At 40.7% G+C, this 23,375-nt stretch overlaps 1 protein-coding gene across 9 annotated transcripts in view; it reads right to left on the reverse strand.

The window, feature by feature from the left end:
* The window catches only part of DEPDC5 (DEP domain containing 5, GATOR1 subcomplex subunit), a 48,713-nt gene that overhangs the window by 4,301 nt on the left and 21,037 nt on the right, over nt 1–23,375 (reverse strand). For 3 of the 9 annotated variants that reach the window (XM_076353263.1, XM_076353256.1, XM_076353255.1), the window contains exons 25-40: nt 20,377–20,442; nt 18,855–19,038; nt 17,512–17,672; nt 16,331–16,448; nt 15,989–16,156; nt 14,877–15,096; nt 13,855–13,988; nt 12,903–13,011; nt 9,980–10,042; nt 8,229–8,380; nt 7,371–7,448; nt 6,792–6,924; nt 5,831–5,939; nt 5,317–5,541; nt 1,177–1,346; nt 51–222 (exon numbers count right to left, since the gene is read on the reverse strand). In XM_076353263.1, coding sequence (XP_076209378.1) covers nt 51–222; nt 1,177–1,346; nt 5,317–5,541; nt 5,831–5,939; nt 6,792–6,924; nt 7,371–7,448; nt 8,229–8,380; nt 9,980–10,042; nt 12,903–13,011; nt 13,855–13,988; nt 14,877–15,096; nt 15,989–16,156; nt 16,331–16,448; nt 17,512–17,672; nt 18,855–19,038; nt 20,377–20,442 — 2,262 coding nt within the window. The remainder of the gene's footprint in view (nt 1–50; nt 223–1,176; nt 1,347–5,316; nt 5,542–5,830; nt 5,940–6,791; nt 6,925–7,370; nt 7,449–8,228; nt 8,381–9,979; nt 10,043–12,902; nt 13,012–13,854; nt 13,989–14,876; nt 15,097–15,988; nt 16,157–16,330; nt 16,449–17,511; nt 17,673–18,854; nt 19,039–20,376; nt 20,443–23,375) is intronic. The other 6 variants (XM_076353258.1, XM_076353257.1, XM_076353261.1 and 3 more) reach the window with 4 other exon arrangements.

The raw sequence follows: 23,375 nt of genomic DNA on the forward strand, positions 1-23,375 counted from the left end.
CCTGCTTGCAGAAAAGTACGCCAAGGGGTAAAACAAAGAACATTTCTTACCATCAAACAAATGCTCACTACCCTCCTTCAACAAGCAGCTAACGTTGAGTGGGATGAACAACTGAGCTCGAAGTGGGTCTCCGTATAAGTAACTGGGTAACGCAAATGGGCCTTCCAAGACTGGAACTAGCAAGAAACCACAGGACGTGGCTTTCCGATGCCAACCCTGAACCTGAGAAAAGATTCAAACAATGAATCATATGACATATGTCAAACTGAAGAAGGGCACTTATGTGCACAGGAGCAACTCATTCCCCAAGAATAGATCAGGCATGCTCAATTCTCCACATGCTCAGCTTGCTTTGCATGGCAAGCACACAAGCGTCCTTGCAAGCAAAGCAGTACAAGCACAAGACATCAGGCTTTCCTTTTTTAAGTGCCACATCAATCAGAAAGCGCTTTAAAATAGGACATTTTTCAGGAACTGATTCAGCCTACTTATCATCAGTGGCTAAGCACTGCTGCTTTACTGGAACAGTGCAATAGATTTTAAATAAAAGCAAAACCAATCACTTAGTGCTATCTGACTGGGTGGGGTAAAACCTGGTGTTAAATAATTTGAGTTTTACAGAAGTTACAAAAGGGAAAACAAAAAAACCCTAAAAATTAAAAAGTGACACAAACCACTTGCATTTTCAATTCAAAATGTTTTCAGCAAGTTAAAAAAAAAAGCTAAAAAGCATTGCTGAACAGGAAGAATGCATTGCCTGGAAAAGGCCTGTCATGAAAGCAATTCCACTGAGATTTAAAGTTTTCACGTTTGGGGATAGAAGGAATGCAATGTGAAATAGATTCTTTTCCAAAGAACCAGCTCAGGGCTTAAGATTTGCCTAAGGGGGACTTAAATTTAGCACCTTGACCTGTACTGATCTCATTTCATACTGTGCATGAAACCCACTAAAAGCAGAACACTATCCTACAGACAGAATGACTATAGATAGCATGATAAATGATGACCAGATACAGCAATGCTAACAACCACCAGTAAAATCACTTATGGAAATAAGGGCAGTTCCAACCCACTGTCTCTCTCCTAATACTTCACATGACAATGTCCCCAGCAGTATAAAGGATACAGAGGCCAGACGGGCATTGCTGCGGCCACCCAGAACACAAGGACTCTTACCATCTCAAAAAGAACAGCTGCAGTCACTGCCATCCAGTGTAACTTGATTTCAAAGGCAGCATTCAGGGAGAAATTGCCATGGTAATAACAACTGCACCACTCCAAACGGTCAGTGCGGTTATTCACATCCACATCAAGCGTCACTGTGCGTTGCTCAGGCACTGTGGCAGCTACGCAGCCAAGGAATAGGGGTATATTTAAAAGATGCATTAAAGAGAGGGTGGGAGACAGGATGAAGAGAACAGAAGAAACAAGACAAGCTATTTGAAATTAATTTGTCCTCCCACTCCTCCCCAAATATTTTTGGGTTAGCAGAATAGTCCCAGAATGCTGCTCATCCAGATCACGAAAGACAAAAAACTTGAAGTATTACTCATTCAGGGGTCTGTGCCATAGAATTACCTCCCCAAGCAGTCAAAAGACATTTCAGCTGCAATAAAGAGACAGAACCAAGAGTCAAGCAGCTAATCAATAAGCGACTGGTGCCATAATTAAATATGGCTAGACAACATCAGCTCCTTCATACCCAAGACATTCCAAATTGGTTTTAATATTTCTATATGCCCCCACCAGAAATCACAACAGGGTGCTGTTACACAGGGCAGGAGCATTCCAGGACTTTCCACAGCTAAAGGAGATTAGAAGTTAAACTTCTTGTTTCTTTAACCCCATATCAATATCCCAGATTACTGCATTGCTAAAACTGCACATCCAACACTTTTTGTAAAAGCATGAAAAGTCAGCCAAGACTCACGCAGCAGCGTTATGATCACTGCAATACCTTCTATTGCTTTGCAATAAGTGCTGGGATAGTGCCCAAGATCCAGCTCCCTTTGTGCCCTACACCCCAGCATCCCCGTGAAAGAAAATCTCAGATATCAGGCAAGAGAGGAAGAGAAGCACAAGAAGTGGAAGTGACCTGGCTGGTGTCATACAGCGGACTGCAAAGCCAGGTACAGAACCCAGATCTCCTGACTTTGAGACCAAAGTCCTGCTATGAACCACGTTGTCACTTTCAACTTTTCTTTAGGCAAATACATAATTTAACATTTCTATAATGTTAAAAATTTACACAAAACAAAGGGCTGCAATACTGCTATTGAAAACCCTTTGCCCCTTTTTTTTATTGCATGCATGAGGGATGGATAGTGTTATTTCTTGCTTAAGTAGAGGAAGATGTGCACCCTTTTACATGGTCAGCTTTTAAATGACCTTACAATTTAATGGCTTAATGGCGTTTAAAAAAATGGTTGAAGTTCTTCCTCAGGATAGATGGAGAGTTCCCACCTTCACTTCTACTGCAAGTTAGCTGGAGACAGTTTTCAAGGTTATAAGAAAATCCTTTATATTGCTATAATTGCAGCTTAGGAACAGAAAAACAAAGAAAAAGCCCAATAAAAATGGAAGAACATCACCCAGTTTTGTTTTGTAAATAAGATCCATTTTTGTCTTTGGGAAATGTATCATCTACAATTTCTGAGTTGGTCTGCTATTGTCAGACAGACCAACATCTTGTGATTTTCTTTTTCTTGCTCCTTTTCAGTGGAGTATCACTGTGAATGCAATGCTTGTGGTTAGAAGGTTACGGTGCCAGTTTTGCAACAAAGTATGTTGGAAAACAACATCCCAAAAGCTCTAAAGCGAAAGCAGCTCAGTCAGGTAGATGTTGGTCATTAGCTAAGAGGTCAGCGATAACACCACAGTCCAGTGTGCCCAAACTAGCACCCCGTGAAGAATGAGCTCCCTGCTCCCTTAGACTGTTCCTTTTTCCAGATAATTCAGACTCCCCATTAGGGCTGGAGCTTCTCTCTCCACCTTGCCTGCAGCTGTAATTCACAGGCAAAGCAACAGGAACACAGTCCAACCAGGTGAGCTGATCAAAAGGACGTTAAAAACTGATGAGAAATATCCATGTGTCTGAATTCAGAAGCTTCAGATTAAAACCAAGTTAATTTTAATAGGATAAACTCTGGCTTCCGTAGATCTGATTTTAAGAGGACTCACCTGCTTCCCAATTGCCTTGTACCATTGAGTATTTAACTAATGATTTATTGAGTAAATCGGAGAGGAGCAGGCAGGTTATTCTCCAGTCACAGACTACACTACATACATGACTACAACTGCTAGTGCATGCATTGCTATAAATCAAAAGGGACAAGATTAGGTTTATCACAGGTCAGACTTCCACTGGGAAGGGAAAGGGGACAATCACTGGGCAAGTGATAGGGGAATTGGGACGGATAAAGATTTTAGAGATACATGGAGCTTGTTCCAGAGCTCCCGATGCTTGCATGCAATTTTATGTCACAGCCTGACATTTAGGGAAGGTGGGGAGGGGAAGAAATAAAAACCACAACCAAATCAAAGCCAAGAGAGGAACAAATGAAGTCACGTGGACCAGAGGTCATCTGGGTTTAGTAAAGCTCCTTGCCTCAGATGAACTGGTAAAGTTTTTTTTTTGAATACTGTTTAGAAGAGGGACAGCACAGAAACATCAGTTAAACCAGTTGCTTTGTAAGAAAAAAGTTCCACACTGGATTTTTCTCCAAGAAACTATTATTCCTGGAATAACCAGACTGCATGTGAGCATCTGGAGGCATTTTTCATTCATCCAAGGACTGCAAATTAGTTAAATAGCAGAATGGACATAATTCCAACTGAAATGAAAAAGGAGGGCTACACAGGTGTGTAACTACATCACATGCTGAGGGAACAGACTTTTTCCTGGCTGGTGTTAAAGAAAAGGTGAGAGGGACACTAAAGCACCCTTCTTTCTTTGCCCGTTTCCCCAGGTGCAAGCTTACCGAGTCTCAGTCTTCTCATCTCACAAAAGAGGACAGACATAGAAAAGTGAAGTGGTTTTCCTGGGCTAAATAGCGAGTAAGAGATCAAAGCAGGAACAGGATCTGGCTCAAGCACCTCCAGCCTTCACAATACTTTCATGCCAGCCTATGTTCAGGCTTCAGCTCTGGCCAAACATTGAGCTAATGAGGTTGGATACTAGCCAAGGCAACAGATTTATTGTGTGACAGGGAAAAATATCCTGCATATGTTGGCTTCAGGGAATTAACCATTAGTTCAGACTTCCTACCCTTAACGCTTTCCCATTTCTGATGCTGTTCCTCTTCAAACAAGGCTTTCAGAAATACACAAGGATTACTGTAACTTCAGGTTTAAGAGATACTACCTATATTAAGATATAGATATTAAGAGGAGTAAGTCACTCCTCTTCAGAAGGTCAAATATACAAAACAGGAGAACAGCAGAATTTTCTTTTTATCCTTAATTGATAGGCCTTTAAAAGATGCATCTAAATAAATCTGAAGTTGCAGTTCCATAGCAATGTTTTTTCTCATAATTTTAAACAGGGAAAGAGGAACAAAAGCAAGTGACTCAGGCTGGCCTGGAAATGCAACAAAAAGCTGACAAAGCAACACAGTCCATCGTGCAGCCAGTATGTTTCACAGGCTGTTAGTGGTAGTCAGTGTTATACTTCACACGTTACAGAACTTTAGATATTATAATGGTATCTTGCCCAGCAGCAAGATCTTCCAAACACAAATCCTACTGCTTCCACACTGCAGGGATCATTTGTAGCTGGGCTTCCCAGACTTTAATATAAGGAGTCTGGCTATACATGGTTCAGATTAGCCAAGAAGCCTCCAGCACATCACAGAAAACTTCTAACACATCTGGATCCCACTGTGGCTGTTGCCATTAAGAAGCAATTAGACATGTCATTTTAAGTACAGTTTGGTTGCTCTGCTGTTCTCACAACTTATCCCTCCATGCTCACCACAGGTTGTGAAGAGTCTCTCTGGATCCACAAGGAGACAAAGTCAGTATTTTCCTCTCTAAATTCTAGAGGATAGCATGGGGGGGGAGGTTCAGGAACAAGGAATATTTAAAGAATACATTTCACTGTATTCCAGTACTCAGAAGCAAAAATTGCCTGCTCAGCCAGTGAAACACACCTCCAGCATATGAGAACAAGTCCACGTGCAAGACACATGTAAGGCCAGCATGAAATTTGCAGCTTTATGGCTGGTCCACGTGAGATCATACCCTTGGCTGGCTGTTCTTCCCCTTTCAAACTATCCCCTTGAACTTCCCCAGCTGTCACCTGTGCTGTGCATCTACCTAATAGTGCAGCTGCCTGGCTCCGTCCTCCGAAACTGCGGCTAAAGGAACTGTGCCTACTTGCATAGGAGGCTGGGCGGCTGGGCAGCCAGGGCAAGAAAAACGCTGGGATTTCCGAGTGCAGGAGCTCTTCTGCCACAAACGCCACCTCAAACCATTTCCTCTGGAAGGCGGAGAAGTCATCCATAGCAGCTGTGTGCCACATAGTAGGCTGTTGCATGCCCACTGAACAAAAAGCAAGGGGAAGGACAGATTGCAGTTAGAAACAAGTGTTCAAGACCAAGAGACATAGTTATTTCTGAAAAAGGGGAAGAAAAAGAAAAGTTATGTTGTCTGCAATTCCTTTTTTTTTTTTTTTTTAAACAAAAAGGCTAAGTTTCTTTGACTCTCTTTAGAGCAGTGTTTTTGGTTGCTCCCAAAGTGCATTTCTGCTGCAGCACCCGTAAGAATCAAGTACAGCTAGTGATTATGCAAAGGGATAATGAGGAAAGTCTTGTAATAACACAATGCTGACCTCGGTCTGGTTCTTTGTCCACAACAATCTTGTAAAAATAAAAGCCATAAATAAAGGTTCGTAAAGCTTCTCCAGATGCATGGACAATAAGCTGCTCTTCTAGCATTTTCTAAACGAAAAAAGAGAACAGAGTGAACATGATAAAAAAGAAGTCACTCTTCCAGTTACATAAAAAGGTTGTTAGAGAACATTAGGAAATAATTTTCTTTTTCTTTACATCTTTTTGTCCAGATATACGCCTAATGAGAATATCAGCAATGTTATCACTTGATACTCAGTAAATGTAGCAAGTCCTCATCTCTCTGACAAATTGCATTCAACCTTTCTACAGATGTCTGCCTTCCTCCCTTACCCTGCTCTGGTTTTACAGATGGATTTATAGGAAGGTAAGAGGTTGGAAACATTCTAGGTTCTCTGTTAATTGATATGGGATCTCAGTAGAGGAATGAACTCCAAAACATTTCCAACCTTCTGCCCCTGACACAGTTCGACAGGGAAGAAAAAAAATTCATGACCACAAGCAGTGTATCTGGCATAAAGTGTGTATACTTCAGCATCCATAAAAAAAGAGGTTTTTATTACAACTTCATTAACTAATTATCAGAAGAAAAACCAAAACTAAAACCAAACCAAATCACACTGTAGTGCCTCATAATTCTAACACAATGGAGAGTTCTCGGTAACTACTAGCTAATTGGAGGTTACACACAGAACTATCATCATATAAAAGTGGAAAAAATAATATATATTACTACTGAAGAATATGTTGCTGTTTTGTGATAGGGAATCCAAAAAATGTCATCGTTACCTCATATTCTGTTGAACACTGTTTTCAATACCTATCAATACAAGGATTTTAATAAGAAACAGAAATTATTGCTATGCTTTCCTCTACAATTCTACTTTCTTCACAGAGTGAGGTATTTCTGGCCCTCCATATACCCCTTGATAGTTCTCTTACCTGCATTATGTCAATCGCCATGGCTTGGGTTTGCACACCTTCCACATTATTCACCAGCCAGTGTACAACTTCTGCACTGATGAAACAGTACGGAGAGAGGCCCTTCTGTTCAGAGAGCAGCTGGATCCCTGTGCTGAATTACAGTAAGTCACACATGTTAACACGCATTGATTGATAGTTCTTTTAGGTTACAAAGACAAAAATCACTGCTGGGGGAAAAAAAAAAAAGGGGTGGGGGATAAAGGTACAGAACAAGAAATGCACAGTGCCCCCAGAGTGATATATCATTAGCTTCTGATAACAAGATGAAGAGCTGACATTGACAGCCGTTTCTTGTCAAAGCAAGAATTCTCAGTAAGACACTATTCTGGGATTCTAGGAATTGAAGTCTCTGCAGCAATACTTGTACCTCAATTTCTGTAAAATTCCTTGTTGGAGAGATTGGAACTGAATAACAAAAGGAAGCTTAAAAAACTCTTCCACAGCTGACATGGGGCTCTCCTTTGAGTGACTCCATGCCTCATGTCCTCTTACAAAACATCTAGACAGAAGTTAGGCATATTTACATTAAAAACTTACGTGGGGTGTTTCATGGCTTCGAGAATCTCTATCAAGGTGGAGGAGGAAGTCAGAGTGCTTGCTGAACACTGCTGAGAGCTGGGAAGTAAGCAGGAGCATGTTCAAAAATCAAGGAAGCTGCCAGATTTGTTCAAATATGTACATTTAAGAAATATGCTCTCTCTTCTCTTCCCAGCAATGACTTTGCCACATTTATTTCCTTTTTCATCTCAAGACAGACAATTAAAAGCATCAGACCTGTATTTTTCCCCCTGAGGTCACCAGGTCATTGCTATATTGACCCAATGCACACTATATTATATACAGCCATACCCAGGAGCAATTGAGAACTAACATTTTGAGGTTGGCTTTTTTTTTTTTTACTGTAATATACCACCGCAGGAAACAGGTGCTAATATAGTTTATTTTTAATGTTGCTTCCTCCCCAGTGTCTTGCCTCCAGGTTAGAACCTCTTGGATTTCATCAACCTACTCGATCCAATTAGACCTGCAGGCCCCCCCTTTGCTAAAACAGACAGAAGACAGATGTCAATTCAAAGCCTGGTTTTCTGCTAACAGATTTCAGAAATGGAATTTCTTCGTTCTTCACTTCTTGAAGAATGAAGCTCTTTTTGTGGGTGGGGAAATCAGGCCTTGTATTCATTTAGTTCTGGAAAACTGGGTTGCAGGGCTTATTTTACTACCACTCTTTCTGTATGTGGAAGTGCTGCAATAAGGTCTTGTGACAAGTGGCTTCTAGTGCTGACAGACATAGCACATCTTGTTCTCAGGTTCCTGTTTAGGTGCCCATTCCTTGACACCAGAAAGGGGAATGTAACTGAACAGAACTGCAGTATAGCACTGCTGTGCTTTTCTTACCCGCCCTCTGCAGCACCAGCTGTAGTATACCCTTGGTCTGCAACATTCTGGGAACTTCCCAAGGTCTGCGTGTTGCCCCTATCAGGTAACTGCCCCGTGTTTATCAACGTGTTGCCATCTGAGGTTGCAGGAACTGATTGATCTAGAGAGACCTGCAAGGAGTAAACACAGCAACATCTTTATGAAGTTTATGATGTAATCCACTTCCCATTTTCTCCCCTCCCCACATCATCTGTACCTCAGCTCAAGTTAGTTAACAGCAAGCAATACTGTAAGGCAAGCAGAAGCATACGCAGAAAGGATAAATACAGCCTTACTTTTGTCATCACTACAGAGCTACTGACAAACACAAAATTCAGACCCCAGTAAAGATGAGGATCACCAACCCAGCAACAACTGTGTTGAGAGAACTACTGGCAAACCAGCAACACCAGTCCCAACCCAACATTTTCAACTTGAGTGAATAACTGATTATAAACATGCAATGGACAGAATAGGAACCTTAATCACTACAGGAAGTAGTAAGCAGTTAGAAAAAATAGTTTCAACTCTAACTCTCAGACAGAGATATGCAAATGTATCACACGGAATTCAAGTTTCATAATGAACAAAATCAACTCATCTTCCTTCCTTTCTGAGGGTAGTATCAGGAGGCTGGTTAGCACCCACCCACACCTATGTTGCCAAGACAACAAGAACACTTTCCTCCTGCAGGAACACTTGCACTATTCCAACGGTAGACTGAATAGTTCACAAAATTAACATAAAATCATTTCAGAAAGAACATGAATGCTGAAAGATTCAGCAAAGTACAGGCTGTAATTGCCATCTGTCATTAACACGTATGGAATATGTGGAAGGTCATATTATATAAAAGCTAGAGAGGTGGGGGAGAGAACACAAACAGCAGAGTAACTCAGTAACTCAAGCTGGTGTAAATATGAGGACTGATCTGCCATGATGAATCCACAGCACATGCACAGCTAAAAATCACAAAGCTGGTGGTTTGACTTAGGTTTGATAGCCAGACCAGAGTCCTTTATTTATGCCATTGCTCACATCCCAAAGATCCCTCACTCTGCAATGGCAGATGTCCCTTTTTGGGCAGCCAAAACCAGCAGATGCTCCAACGTGGAACCTACAGTCCCCACAGCCAGCTAAATCCACTCTTCCTCCTCAGAGCTCACTTCAACCAGCAGTATTTTCTATGGACACGCTGTGTTATTGCTAACTCCTAACTGGTGTTAAGTGTACAAACAACTTTGTCACAATGACCCTTTTAAACCAAGATGACACCAGTATTTTCAGCCCTCAGTTGTTTAAGAATCCAAGGACACAATTTGACTTGGATCTCCCCAGAGCCACCTGTCAGTCAAATACCACAGAAGAAATTTAGCCAAGAACAAGATGAGTAAGCTGTTGCCATTTTGTTTAGCAAGGGAAGATGGAAAACGAGTACTTACTGAAACACAAAAAGAGAAGCTTCAGTAGTTGACAAGACAGTACTGCAAAGGACAGTAAGGCAAGGCACATGAACATCCAAAGCACATCACAAACATTGAATGGTGGAAAGAAATAGTCGCATCCACCACCACCAGCCACTTTGTCCTGCTAATGCTGCACATTCCCCTCTCAAATGAGCAGATCTGGAAACTAACACAGGTTCCCCATGTGGCAAGCTCAGGACAACAAATGCTCTCTATCACCTCAGTCCAAAAGCCAGAGGTGACAAGACCCCATTCAAAACTAACCTGTGAGTAGAAGGTTGAAGCTGTACGTGGGCTGCGAACAAAATCCATAAAGAAGGCCCCATCCTGAAGGCATCAGAGGAAGTAGGCCCATTAATGGCAACAGCAACAGGAACAAGGAGTTGAAGAAAAGCAAATACAAGGTTGTGCAAGTGTGAAATGACCACAGAGAAAAAGTATGAGGAGAATGCAAATCCCAAACAGACCCAAAACATCAGATGCAGCAGAATGCAGAGCATCAGAAGTTACTCACACACATACCCTTACTTTCTCTCTCTGACACAAAACATTGCTCGTCCTTAGCACAGATGCTTTTCCAAAGTTTTGAAAACCACACTGATCAGAAGCCAATTGAAACTACAGCCTTCCCTCCACACTTCACAGGAGAAAGACTTGAGCTCTAAAGTACATGGGTTTCCATCCCAAATGCAAAGCTGAATAGTGATACAGAAACCTGTAGAACTGCATGTGTAATGACAAATATCCAAACAAGGACAGCTTTTTTCCTAGTCTGTCAGTCATTCAAATGATAAAGAGGGAGAGGCAAAGAAGCTCTTTTCAGGAAGCACACTCTTCCTCTCAAATGCAGGCCTGGTATGGTGCAAAGGAAAGGGAAGAAAAATTCATCACAAAGATCTTTCCAACATTGTGTTTAATACTTCATGCAAAATTAAACAGACACTGCCTGTGCTATGTTCCCTGCCTACTTGCAAACCCTGGATGAATTTATCCCCGGCTGCTATTCAAAGATGTGTCAAGATTCTCTTATCACATAAGACAATGCAGTGGAACTCAACTAGATTTTCATTCCCCATTTGCAATTCTTTATTCTGTTCCCTAGGCAAAATATTTTCTCTAGCCTGCAGTTAAGATGATGCTTACCCTGGTATGTACGTCTAAAACATTTTCTGGAAAGAATCAATGCCAGGGTTGTACGGTTGGCAATTTATGCAGTGCAGAAGCAGAGCCAAGCACCCTGTATCCATAAGGGAAAAGACTTCCCAAACAGATTATGCATCAAGCTAACTCACTGTGTTAAAATCATACTGTATTGCCCAGTAACTGGCTGAAGTGACTTGTCAGTTCTACTCTGAACCAGAGTAAAGGTGCAGCCAGTGGCTCAGTTTTGTTTTGGAATAACTCCAGCGCCGAATAGCATCCTAGAAAAGCACTTGCTCCCTTGGCTGCTGACAGAGCACACAGCTGTGACAATTTGTCAGTACTTTGGTTGCAAGTCTCCGGACAGCCAATAGACATATCCATGCTGGTGAGCCCTAAAGGGGTTGTGTTGTCCTGGAAACATAAGGCACACACCTGCTGATGTTTCCAAGTGAGCATAAAGTTTCATGATAAGGCTACCTGTCCACCAGCACCTTTCCAACAAGCGTGAACCATCAATTTTGAGATCCCAATTGCTTCTCTCCCAGTCTCTACGTGTACTTATTTATAGGGGTGTTTACTACTGTAGTGTAGTCTTTCAATTGATAACTTACTCTTCCAGATTCTCCAGTTAGCCCTCCAGAGAGGCTTTTGAATATAGTTACTTTTAAAATTACACAAGATTGCATTTGCTTATTAGCATTTGCTGGTAGCACAAAGTCTGCTACTTTGTTTCCAACACACTAGTGTGCCATTGCTAAGGAAGCCAATTTTGCCTTTTTCCCTCTGCCACGCAGACCAACCAGACACAACATTCTTCTGTCCTGTGTCCTATGTGGAATTTTCACCAGTTTTACTGGTAGGAAGAGACATTTACAATTTCTGTATTTAAAGAGGGAAGTTTGATGAAGCTGGTTTTCCAAAATGGTAGATAAGGAGAATGCAAAGCCTGAATTATGATCCGGAAGTTTGCAAACATGCCTCAAGTCAATTTCTGCACCTACTTTTTCCAAGCCTAGCACGACCTGCTCCAGAATCTCATCTGTGTTTTGGAAACACACTCATTCTACAAATAGGTGTCTATTACTAAGATGATTGCAGTTACTCTATCACTTCAACTAGCAATATCCAGGTCTCCAGAATAACACAACGCTTGTCCCTGGTGGTGGCAGAAAAGGGTGGATGTCGAAACACTAGATGCTAGTAAGAGAAAACTACTGAAAGAGATGGTCAAGTTGACAGTGGGGAATCAGAGAACCTTTTCTTTGCAATACTTCAACTGTTGAACCCAAAGGCAGGTCACACAAGTGCTGTATCTTCGTTCAGTTCCTTATTACTTCTGCTGAAAGACCTTCATGCCACAATACAGAAAAGTAATCAAATATTTCTGGTTGGACTTAGAGGTGGAATTTCTGCTCTCCTGGCACTCACAGGACAGTTGACAGGAAGGCTGAGGGATAGCACAGTCTTTTAAGTGTCTGAAGAGAGCTCCAGGAAGACAGTTTTCTCCAGCCTGGAGTCCAGCCAGTGAAGGAATAACATCTAAATCATTACTCAGGAACACATCCTCTCCTCTAAGCAGATGCAAGTGACTGGAGTTCCTGGTGTTAAAATTCCACTGAAGCTTCACACGGTCACTGTCTAGAGCTTGATTTTGCTCTTAAATACAGCCTTCATATAGATGCAGGCAGCACTGTACTACTAAATCTAAAAATCAAACCCTGACTGAAATGAAACGTGCTACTGGAAAAGGAAATAGACTAATTAACAAATACCACTTAAATTAGCAAAACACACTGAGATAGCATCCCAGGGATTCCATCTCATTGTCACAGCGTTAAAGAATTCAAGGATGGTTGTGCCCCAACCTCTTCTTATGCCTTTGCACACAAAGGCTTAAGGGCATTCCCGGTACAGGACCAGTTCTGGCTGAATTAGGGAGTAAGATGTGGTATCACATAGCCATGTGTTTAGAGGAATAATCTTCTATTATTTGAGAAATTCTTATGTAAAAACAGTAGCTAAAGAAAGACCAGACAGTCTTTACCTTACGAGGGCTATCCATATAGGTGGGTGTGATAGCAATGCTCCCACTCTCCGAAGGCTGTCCAGAGCTCTTCCCAGAAAGCATTGCTGCTTGCTGCTCCCCTAGTGTCCTAAAACAAAAGGAAGGAATCCAGAGTTTGTTCAAACATACTCTGTGTCAGCTTCCACCTGAAGGCAACTGTTGCAGAGGGGTACTACTGTATTTTCAGACATTTGCTTTCACACACTCTGAAGCAGAGTCAATCCAACGTTCTGTAAGTATTTTTACCTGACATAAACAATTTTAACTTACTCAGTTTTATTATGCATGTGTAATACTACTTTATCATTAAAAAAAAATATTAAAATCCCTTACATATTTAACAGCAACAATGTTTTAAATTGTGTTTACAGCATATCTGGTATTAGTACCCTTGAGTTTCTTTGAACCATTCTAGATCAATACTGAAAAAGAACCTCAGAAGTTTCACAGGTATTTTAATAGATGTTATCAGTGCAAACAAGCTATTTTCTTTAGGCTGTATTTGTTACCCAATGTTTATACTGAGACCACTCAACTGATGTGGTGTACTTGTGTACATTTATGTCCCAGTTAAGCTCTTCTTATGTGAACACAACTGTACTGGCAAATCACAAATAGATGACAAATCTGATGTGTAATGGACTGAGATGCTACTTAAAAAGATGCTCCTAAATTACTGGACATTCACTTCTCTAGTCTCCACGTTCCTTTCTAGTCTTTGGTATTCATTCTATTAATGGAAACATAATACAAGAAAGTGACTGGAAAAGCCCAGTATTTCCCCAGCCCTGCCACAAGGATACTAAAGCAGCAGGATCCCACATCCCTTTTTTTCAGGCAAAGTTCCCCAAATCTGCTTTAGCCAGCCCAGGTGGAATACGTAGGAAGGATGTTCTACTGCTCTTCACACAGCCTAGTTGTAGAGACTCACTTCTGACTGGCTTCCATCTGCAGCAGAGCTGAGAGTGCTGAGGTTCCTTTCTTCCCAATGGGAGGCCCAGGCTGCTCCAGAGAGTGAGTGGGAATTGGACCAGCAATCTGCAAGCCTTTCATGGCAGACCCTTTCTAACAAAGAAAAATGAAAGCACAGACGTAGTCAAGCTAGGCTTAACCAGTAAGCAAGAACACACCACCTCATGTCAGCAGGGCTTTATCAGGTATGCTTTAAAAAGGGAGTTAAACCATAGGTACAAAAGAAATGGAACAGCCTAGTGTCTTGTGTGGATGCTATTCTCAACATAAAATGGATGTTATTTTGGAAAAGGTGGATTTGCTCTGAAATAAATTACCCCATTCAGTGTGTGAACTGGAAGAGAATTTGATACGCACTAACCAGTTTCTTATCATCCTCTTAAAACTACTGTTCATCAGGAATTCACCCATACGATTCTCTTTTCACAATCCTTTTCCTAAGTCTGCAGCACACAGCCAACCCAGCCTAGAAGCTACCAGCTTAACTACCTCACAGATCCCTTTTTATCAATTATCTGCATCACAAGGTGCAACAACGTGTCCAGGCTAACCATATCTACAGCACAAAGCAATGCACATTTGCAAAGAGGTGGCATCAGGCTTGTGGTAAGAGAAGACCAGCCAAGAAAAAAACAGAGCACCAACAGGCTAAGGCATGGCTATGCTATGCAGAAGAGCTTGGCTCCTCATTGAGTGAGCTAACTGTTCTGATTCTGGTTCCAGCCACAGCAGCATGGGATACCCGTTCCAGGTAAATTTAATTAGTGCAAGAATAGCAAGGTGTTAACAAGGCCATACTGTTTGAAATCCAAAATAGTACGTCAGTCAACACTGTGCTTTATGTATGGATAACCTGCACATACACACACATAAACCCCCCAACTTGCTTGGGACTGTCTCAGGGTCTCTCTGCTAATGCTTCATTAGATGGTTCAGATAAAACTCAAACTCAGCTTCTCACCCAACTAAAAGCTGACTCACTCGAATCATTCGATCAGATCGATGGCGTCGACGAATGCGGTTCAAACCCTCCACAAAGCGAATAAATCCGTCTAGGAGCTGCCACTCCTCCTCATCAGAACGGGGCTTGTCACCGTACACATCGCAGTGCACTTCTCCTTCCATAATGCGCTTTGTGGCACTGATGCAGGCAGGCAGAAGCAGAAAGCGGGTCCTCCAAAATTTCAGTGACTCAATAAGGCTGAAGGAACATGGAAGACAGGACAGAGTTCAGCACAGTTTCCTACGAAGGATTTTACAGTAAATAAAATACATATCTATGTGCTGTAAATTTCAGCGAGTATAGTGACAATCTCATTCTGCTATCTCTGAATGAGAAAGAGCAGATATGCAAAGGGATGGTCAGCAATATGAGTATCACTGGGAAGTATTAAAACATTGATATGCAGAAGAGAAAACAAGGCTATCTTCAGAGTAATTGTATCATAGAGGTATATTTTCTTTTCTGTAAAAGATAGGCTACAAAGGCTTTTTCTCTAAAAATAAGCAAAGAAAAAGGAATTTTAAAGGTACACATTAGAGTAGGAGGCATTTTGATTGAGACCTGAAAAGAAACAAAGATAAAGAAAGACTGGTTTTGTTGAGAGAAGATATCAAAAAGGCTATTGATACTAGTGGAGATAGTTTCACATTGCTAATAAGAAGCCCTGCTCTACATAGCTTAGGAGTAGGACTACAGTCAAGCTAAGCCTAGAACTCAAGCAAGCCTCCAACAGATTTGATCTAAATGGAAGTTTTGAGTCAGATCCAGAAATGAGTAAGAAGCCAAGAAAAGCATCTGTGTGGCACAAAATGCCATCGTATTTCTTTGCATTTGTCGCAGAGGAAAAAAAAATAGTTCATGCTGAATTTTGTGATCAAGACTTCATATCAAAGATCAGATAATGCAACAGCAACACCGAGTAAGATTCCTACAAGGTAACAGCTGCTAGCACCATACAAGTGAAAGCAGGCCAGTTACTCCTCCTGGAGTACTGAGCTCTGTGAGCTGAACTCGTTGAAGAAATTTTAGGTCAAAAAGGAAAAGAGGCAATTAGGATACAGAACAGTCTGGATGGAAAAGGAGATCTCACCTGAAATCCTCAGAGCCAGCAGAGCAGATATACTGATCCAAGTAATTCCACTTGTACTCTTCTAGTCTCTCATGGGAAAATTCTACCCAGCAAGAGACAAACTCGGAGTCAGAGTGTGAGGGGCACAAGCTGTAAGTGTAGTTTATCTGAGCAGATTCATATGGATACCTAAAAGAGAAAACGCAAACATTAATCTCAGCGTCATCAATAGCAGTGCTTCTCTTCCTTCTCCTAAAGAGAAAGAAGGTTCTACAGTATGTTCTTTCAAGCAAGTACAGGCAGCTGGAAAAACATGTTCATCCGAACATTGATAGCAAACTGCTCGACCAGAGAGATACTCACTTTGGCAGGTATCGAGTCACAGTAATTATTTTGTCTTTTAATGTTACTTTGTGGAAAGTACGGCCCATACTCAGCCAGTACTGATCCTCTTCCTCAGGTCGATTTCTTGATACAAGACCTAATTGTAAAAAGCAAAACACACCCTCTGTCAGCTTACTGCAATTGTCAGAACTTTGTCAACAAACTGTACCTATAGAAAGCGACTCCAGAATTGGGCTTCTAAACTCAAGACAAACTAAAAGCCATCTTTCAGGCCACCTTTTTAAAGAACATATGCACAATGAGCCTTTTGTTCTTACAGTTAGGATTTGCTAGTATCACAACCAAAGAAGGGCATTCACAATTCATACACCACCAATACAGATCTTCTCTAGTAAGGACAACTAGAGAACAGACAATATGAAGTGCTGAGAAACTGGTGGGTATGATGGTAAAGCTGGGCTCCACTTTCGCTTCCTCTCTGTGCTTCATTCCTGGAACTAACCACTTAAGCATTCTGCCAAAGCAGCCTTGCTGTTCATTCCCAAACGAGTGAATTAACAACCATATCCTATTCATGCATATTCCCTGCTCTATGAACATTGACTGTCTCGTGCTGACTTGTCTAGAGAATATCCAGGAAAAAAGTCAGCAGTCAAACAGTAAGTCAGATTCCCTCAAAGGAATATGATACCCTCTTAACCCACTCCAGTCCTCTGGGATTTAACTAGGTTTAGCTGACTCATGGTTTCAGGACAATGAAGCTTTACCTGTCTACCTAGGACCTTCACAGCTATTTTAGAGTTAGGAAACTGCTTCTATATACATACATTTGGGAGCTTTGGGTCTGTCTTCTTCTAGAGATGTGCCTGCCCCGCAGTCACCATGTGAATTGTGTTTAAGATGTATTCACCCAAACGGCACTCAAGTTCCGTTCATGAGTTCACCATCATGAATACGAGGCCAGTTTCTTATTACAGTTCAAAAATCCTGCACCTGTCCCTTCATGGTGCAGCTGAGTTGTTTCTGCTGCCCCAGATCAGGCTCTCTCCCAAAGATTTTCATATAACAACAACAATAAAAAAAAGAAAGAAAAAAGCACAGAGGGCTTCAATGAGCATCTGTGCCCGATTCATAGAGGTTACTGGGATTGGCAGAAGGAGAGAAAGACAAGACTGAATTGTCAATACAAAGTCACTCACCTCGACTGTAAAGGGGACTGCTGCTGAGCGGGGGTGGCACAGTTGTGGCTGGTTTCTGTGGTTTGGATTGCACAATTATTTGATAGCCTTGCATGAGACGCTGACAAATAAACTCCTCAAACACCTGTTGGGCTGTCATCTGCACTCCTTCCTCATCTCTCCTGAACACAAAGGTTAAGCAGACTAGAATAAGGAAGCTGACCACACGCCTATTTTTAGCTCCGCTTTTCCTAATTGAGGATTTATGCCTGCACTGGGCTCTGTGCAAGTGGGCCCTCTGCCTGTGAAAACCAACCTGCAGGAACAGGAGAGGAAAATGGGTACCTTTCTATTTTAAACAGGTGATGATTAACTGCCTGTCAATACCTATTAATGCCTTTGAAAGCAGTTTTGCAACTAGTAACAAATTTGCTTACAACAGGTGTTAAACTTCCAATAAATTCAGCAATGATCAATTTTACAGCATTTTGCAAAGAATCTCAGTGCGGTTTGTAAGTGTTCAGCAGAGCTCAGAACTGCAAGTGTGCAGGCAATGCTCCACCCTCTCCCACAGCAGGAAGTCTAGAGCAGAGAAAGATTAAAAGACACATCACTATGGCATCTTATTACAACTACTTCTGCTCTGAACTTCACCTTCCTGCTATAAAGGGACATTTGACATTTCTTTTAGGTGTTTCTTCATTAATCCTGGTATTTCCTATGTATTTCAATCACTCTGACTAATATTTTTGTTTTGTTCCCATAAGGAAGCAACACGAACAGGTCTTTCTGATGTCTTACAAGTTGTGGAAAGTTTGGAAAATGTTTAAGAAGATGAGACAGCTTCAGAAAAAAACAAACCAAACCAACCCTATTAAAGAACAGTTACCAGAGACCTCCAAGACAAGCTGAGAAGTTCTATTTATCCCACTAACACAATTTTCCACCAAGATTCTTTAAACTAAATATTCCTGAAAGTGAGGATAAGCATCTTAAACGCTGTGCGTACACATGCATTTGCTCATTTAGTGTTTCCAAAATACTTGCTAGAAAATAGATTAACAAAGATGATAGTCTGAGGTTGATTTTTTTGATTGAAACACAACAGAACAAGAGAGATGTAAAATTCTGTACACAAACAATTTCTAACATCAAATCTACAGAACACAATACTGTCAGATGGTAACATCAGAAAAGCCGCAAAGTTACCACTGAAAAGAGAAAAATCTAAATATTCTGCTGCTAACTATGTTAGCAATTCATCTTTCTCTTGTACAGTCTCCGAAGTGTTCCTCTTCCATCAACTGCGCCTTAAGGACTTTGATTCAATGCAAGTTACTTTACAGAGAAGGTGCTGGCCAAACCTGTCAATGTCAGCTTCTGGGAGGAGATCATAGCAACCCTCAGTGTAATCATTCTGCAGACTCTGACGGTCAGGGAAGTAGTCCGTGGTAAGAGGGAGACATGCCGGAGTAGTGAGAGATTTCCAGTCCACTCCAACTGTACAACAGAAGCCTGGCACTACGGGGGGAGCAGACAGCGTCAGAACTGCCTCGTTGTATCATTGAGGGGGCAGACAATAGGGGCATATATGGTCACCCATGAAAAAACAGGGTGCAGAGGAAGATGAAAGAAACATGTGAAGAGGAAAGTTAGAAAGAATGAGGGACAAAAACGGAGTTGGCATAAAGTCAACAGGGACAAAAAGGGGGTGGAATGGGAAGGGAAAAGGAAAGCAGGACAGGAAGAAGGGAGGGAGAGAAAGAGACAGAGTTTGTTAAACAATGCAGTGCACATGCTAATTCAATCCATCATGCAAATGGCATTCAAAGTTAATACATTTAATTTCCTGTTGATTGAAAGCTAGAGCTGACATAGCCACCGCTCTTCCAAAATTACAGCAAGTCAGGTGCAGTTACTCATTATTAATAAAACAGATCAACATTCCAAGTCTGAACAAGAAAATCAGATCAGCTTTGCATCCTAGACAACTGCAGAAGGAGCTGGGAATGAGGAGAGAAAGAATGACAGACCAGCCACTTTCTGGAATAGTACAACAGCAGAAAAGGGAGTATTTCTACAGTAATAAAAACAGAAGACAGATCCAGAGGGGTGGGAAGACCAGAAAAACAGTAACTTGGAAAGCAATCCTTTCTCACACCCTTTCCTAGAGTTACGTTGCAGTTTTGAGATTACAGAGATCTAAAACTAGACATTAAAAAGCAAAAGCTAACTAAATTATATCAAATCATCAGTTCACTACTGCACTACATTCTAACCTGCCTCAAACAATCTATACCAAGGCACTTGACCAACTACTAATTCTTAACTTCTTGTCATAGAGGTCTTACAGACAGGAAGCTATTTTACTATAAAAATGTTAACATTAATGGCAGGAGCACTGCACAAGAAAGTAATACAGGACAGACTGCTATAAAGAAAATGTTTTCTTAAGCAGTCACACACTTGTTTCTGTACTCGATGAAGACAGATACTTCTCAGTAAACGGTACCAAATTCAGAAACTGACTGTACTAATTCTGCTTCAATTAGCTGGTGCCAAGCAAACCTCTCATATTGAGAGGCAGATAAGAGTTCAGCAGCTTTAGCTTTTTGCATAATAGTGTCTGGTAAGGAAAGAATTTGAGATGTAATACAACAACCAGTTTCACATATTCTTAAGAGACATAGCACTGCAATCAGTGAGACACGCAGTACAGGGAGATCCTGCAAATTACTGCAGGGCAAAATAAACGACTGCCAAAAGTTAAGTAGGCCCCTCAGTTTCTTGCCTACTACCTCCTGATGCCTCTATATATGTACATGCCCTTTCCCTCCCTATCTTCCTACTTGTGCAAACTCTTTTCCAAACCTTTCTCCTGCTTACTTGGATCTGGAGAGTTAGAGACAGCATCTTCCAAGGAATCCTTGTTCTGAGTTTTGAGGTTCATCCCTACAAGAAAGAAATACGTATTTTATTTTAAGCAATTATGCACTTCACTTTCATTTCAAATAAAAGTAAATCAAAAGCCTGCAAATGTTTTAAGAATATGGCATTTCCCTCCTTGGAAAGAACTCAGGGTTCTGCACAGCAGAAAAACACACAAAGCCAACTAATGAGGAAAAAAAGAGACATCTTGGATGAAATTCGAACATCTTATTAGAAGTGTTCAGTAGCTAAAAACCAAGTAAAAACAACCTCCCCAAAATGGTGAAACACATCTGAAAAGTAGATGCCATAAAAAAGCAAATAACAAAAAAAGAAGAGTCGTCTGTAATCATTTAGCTTGCTAATCTCAAGGTCTCAGCAGCTAAGTACTTTTAAATACATTCAGTACCCAAAACAGAATCTTTTTTATTGGTTTTCTCATTTTATGAACAAGGGATAAGTTAAGAGGAAGAATTTCATAAAACACGGGAGCAGCAAGAAAGGAAATTATAACAGACTTTCACCTGGTGGGAGAACAGAACCCATATATAAGACTAATTATCTAAGACTCTAAAGACTAAGTAATTTATGAAAATCCCGATACAGATTTACTCCAATTCCAACATTTTTAGGCATAAACTACCAGTACACATTTCACCTCTCTGCCAGGGGGCGGGTAAGAAACAAAACAAATAGTTGATCTTCTTGATTCAGCAAATACAAACTAGCTTTTTATACCTTGCCAGGCTAAAAATTTGAAAAGTATTAATTAAGCCTTCAGTGCCCCTAAATAGGTCCAATATATTAATTACAGACTGTTTAAAACTACCGTGTTCTGAAAAGGCAGCAACATCCATTATGTTTCAACCTGTAAGATACACCTTTGTCCATACTTCACTAAGAAAGAAGAGTAAGGAATTTTTTATTCATTGTGAAAGAAGATAAAATGATAGCTATTGAAGAGATGCTCAGTTTTTGAGCAAAATTCAGTTTATACTAACCTAAAAAAAGGCTAACAAGGGACTTAAGACTAATGAAAATTTATATTTAAGTTTTGATAAGGACTTAAGACACTATGATTTTTCTCACTGTCAAATGGATTTGTTCTAAGCAGCCTATTAACCTGGAAAACAGATACTAAAACTACAGCTCAGTGAACACTAAGCCAACATGATGCTATGGTACCCCTTGACCAGTTCTTCCTAGTCCCCATTTCACATCTGTCTGCTGTAGTTGCATCAATATTTGTGTAGTTACAGTGAAACAATCCATACGGCAAAGAAAAACCCCAGTTACTCTTCACTTGGATCAGTTTCCTGAGCTGGTTCACCATGTAGCTGTATAAACAGTTGTTGTGGCACATGAGAGGAAACTAGCAGCTAAGGAGACAAGAAAAATTGCTGGCTTAAAAGTCATTTATCAAAATACAAATTTCATGAAGCCTCCAAACATTTAAAAGGAGCCATTTTTATAAAACTAGCTTATGCAGATTTATCCAGGAAATTGGTATCAACATCATAGCTTACTCTAAATAGCATTTACTGACAGAAAGGATGGTTATCTGCTTCCATGATGATGCCATTAAAACAGTAGAGGAGCTGGCTCAAATTGGCATTCATCTTTCATCAACTCCGCTGATGCCATCTGCCATCTAGTTAGGGAACTGCAACAAGATTTATTTGCTCTGAACTATCGTCTAACATCTGCTGGACAATAGAGACAACATACTGAATGTCAGTGTAAATAGATGGGGTAATTTTTCACTGTGAAGCCCATGTTGCAGCAAAATATGCTGTGGGCAGCAGAGGAGAACCAGACTCACTGAGAAATCACATTTTTGGAAGTAAAAAAAAAAAAACCAAACTGTTTCATTTCATAGGTGACTCAAACCGTAAGGGAGAAACAGAAGTCAAATCACTGAGTCACAGTGTGGCAGCTACAGATGGCTGAGTGCGTTTAGTCAGGGAAGGTGCTCATAATGACTTTCACAAAGACAGACACAGATTAACTTCCACCACATACATGATTTATATCCAATCTACAGACACAAAAGACTTCTATAAAATGCAAGCATGTTTATTGCCAGGATATGCTCTGCATCTACGTTGTGCAAACTATATCCAGCAGCTGAAATGCAGTTTAGCAATTGTGAGAACAAACAAAGTCTATCTGGAAGGCAGGGAAAAAAAAAGTAAAGCAAGAAAATTAAATGTATTCAGATTAAATCCACAGAAGGAAATAACAGAACAAAATCACTTTTAATGTGACTATGTGAACACAAGACAAGAGACACAAGAAAATTAAGTCTGCTAACTTCTTTATGGCTCTTCAAGGTATGAGCCCAGGGGAAAACATAATCGTTTTCATCCAAATGTAATTCAGAAGGGTGAATTAAAAAAAAAAATAATCAAATAATCTTTGAATTGGTTTTGAAAAAAGAACAGAAATCTTGAATGCTATAGTCCAAAAGATCAATTTTTTTTTCCATGTGCCTATCTAAAAAGCACGTCCATAAAATCAGAAGGTAGGTTGTGAAAAACCAGACACCACAACAGAATGCTTAGTATGGCATGTTGTCCCACTTACAGGACTCAAAAGAAATGTTGAGGATTTCCACTAATTCAGGTGTCTGGGTAACGTAGAAAAGACAGTGCTAATCATCAACTGAAAGTAGACATGCATCTTCTCTCAAAAATGTGATGAAATATTTTGGGCTGTGTGAATAATATTTAGTATAAGCAGCACCATGTTCAAAGTGCTTAAAATCTGGAGAAAGTGCAGAAAGAAATGCTGCGCTTTCTGAAAGAAATGCTAGAAAACACTGAATCCCAGAACTTACCACGCAAAATAAACCTGCTTTTTTACAGCTTCTCTCAAAACCTAGATACAACCAAACTTTATTCTTTCCATCAGCTTGTACATGTAAAATATATCTATTCAAACAAGTTTCTTAATCC

The sequence above is a fragment of the Aptenodytes patagonicus genome, chromosome 15 (assembly GCF_965638725.1).
Source record: "Aptenodytes patagonicus chromosome 15, bAptPat1.pri.cur, whole genome shotgun sequence".
NCBI lineage: Eukaryota > Metazoa > Chordata > Aves > Sphenisciformes > Spheniscidae > Aptenodytes > Aptenodytes patagonicus.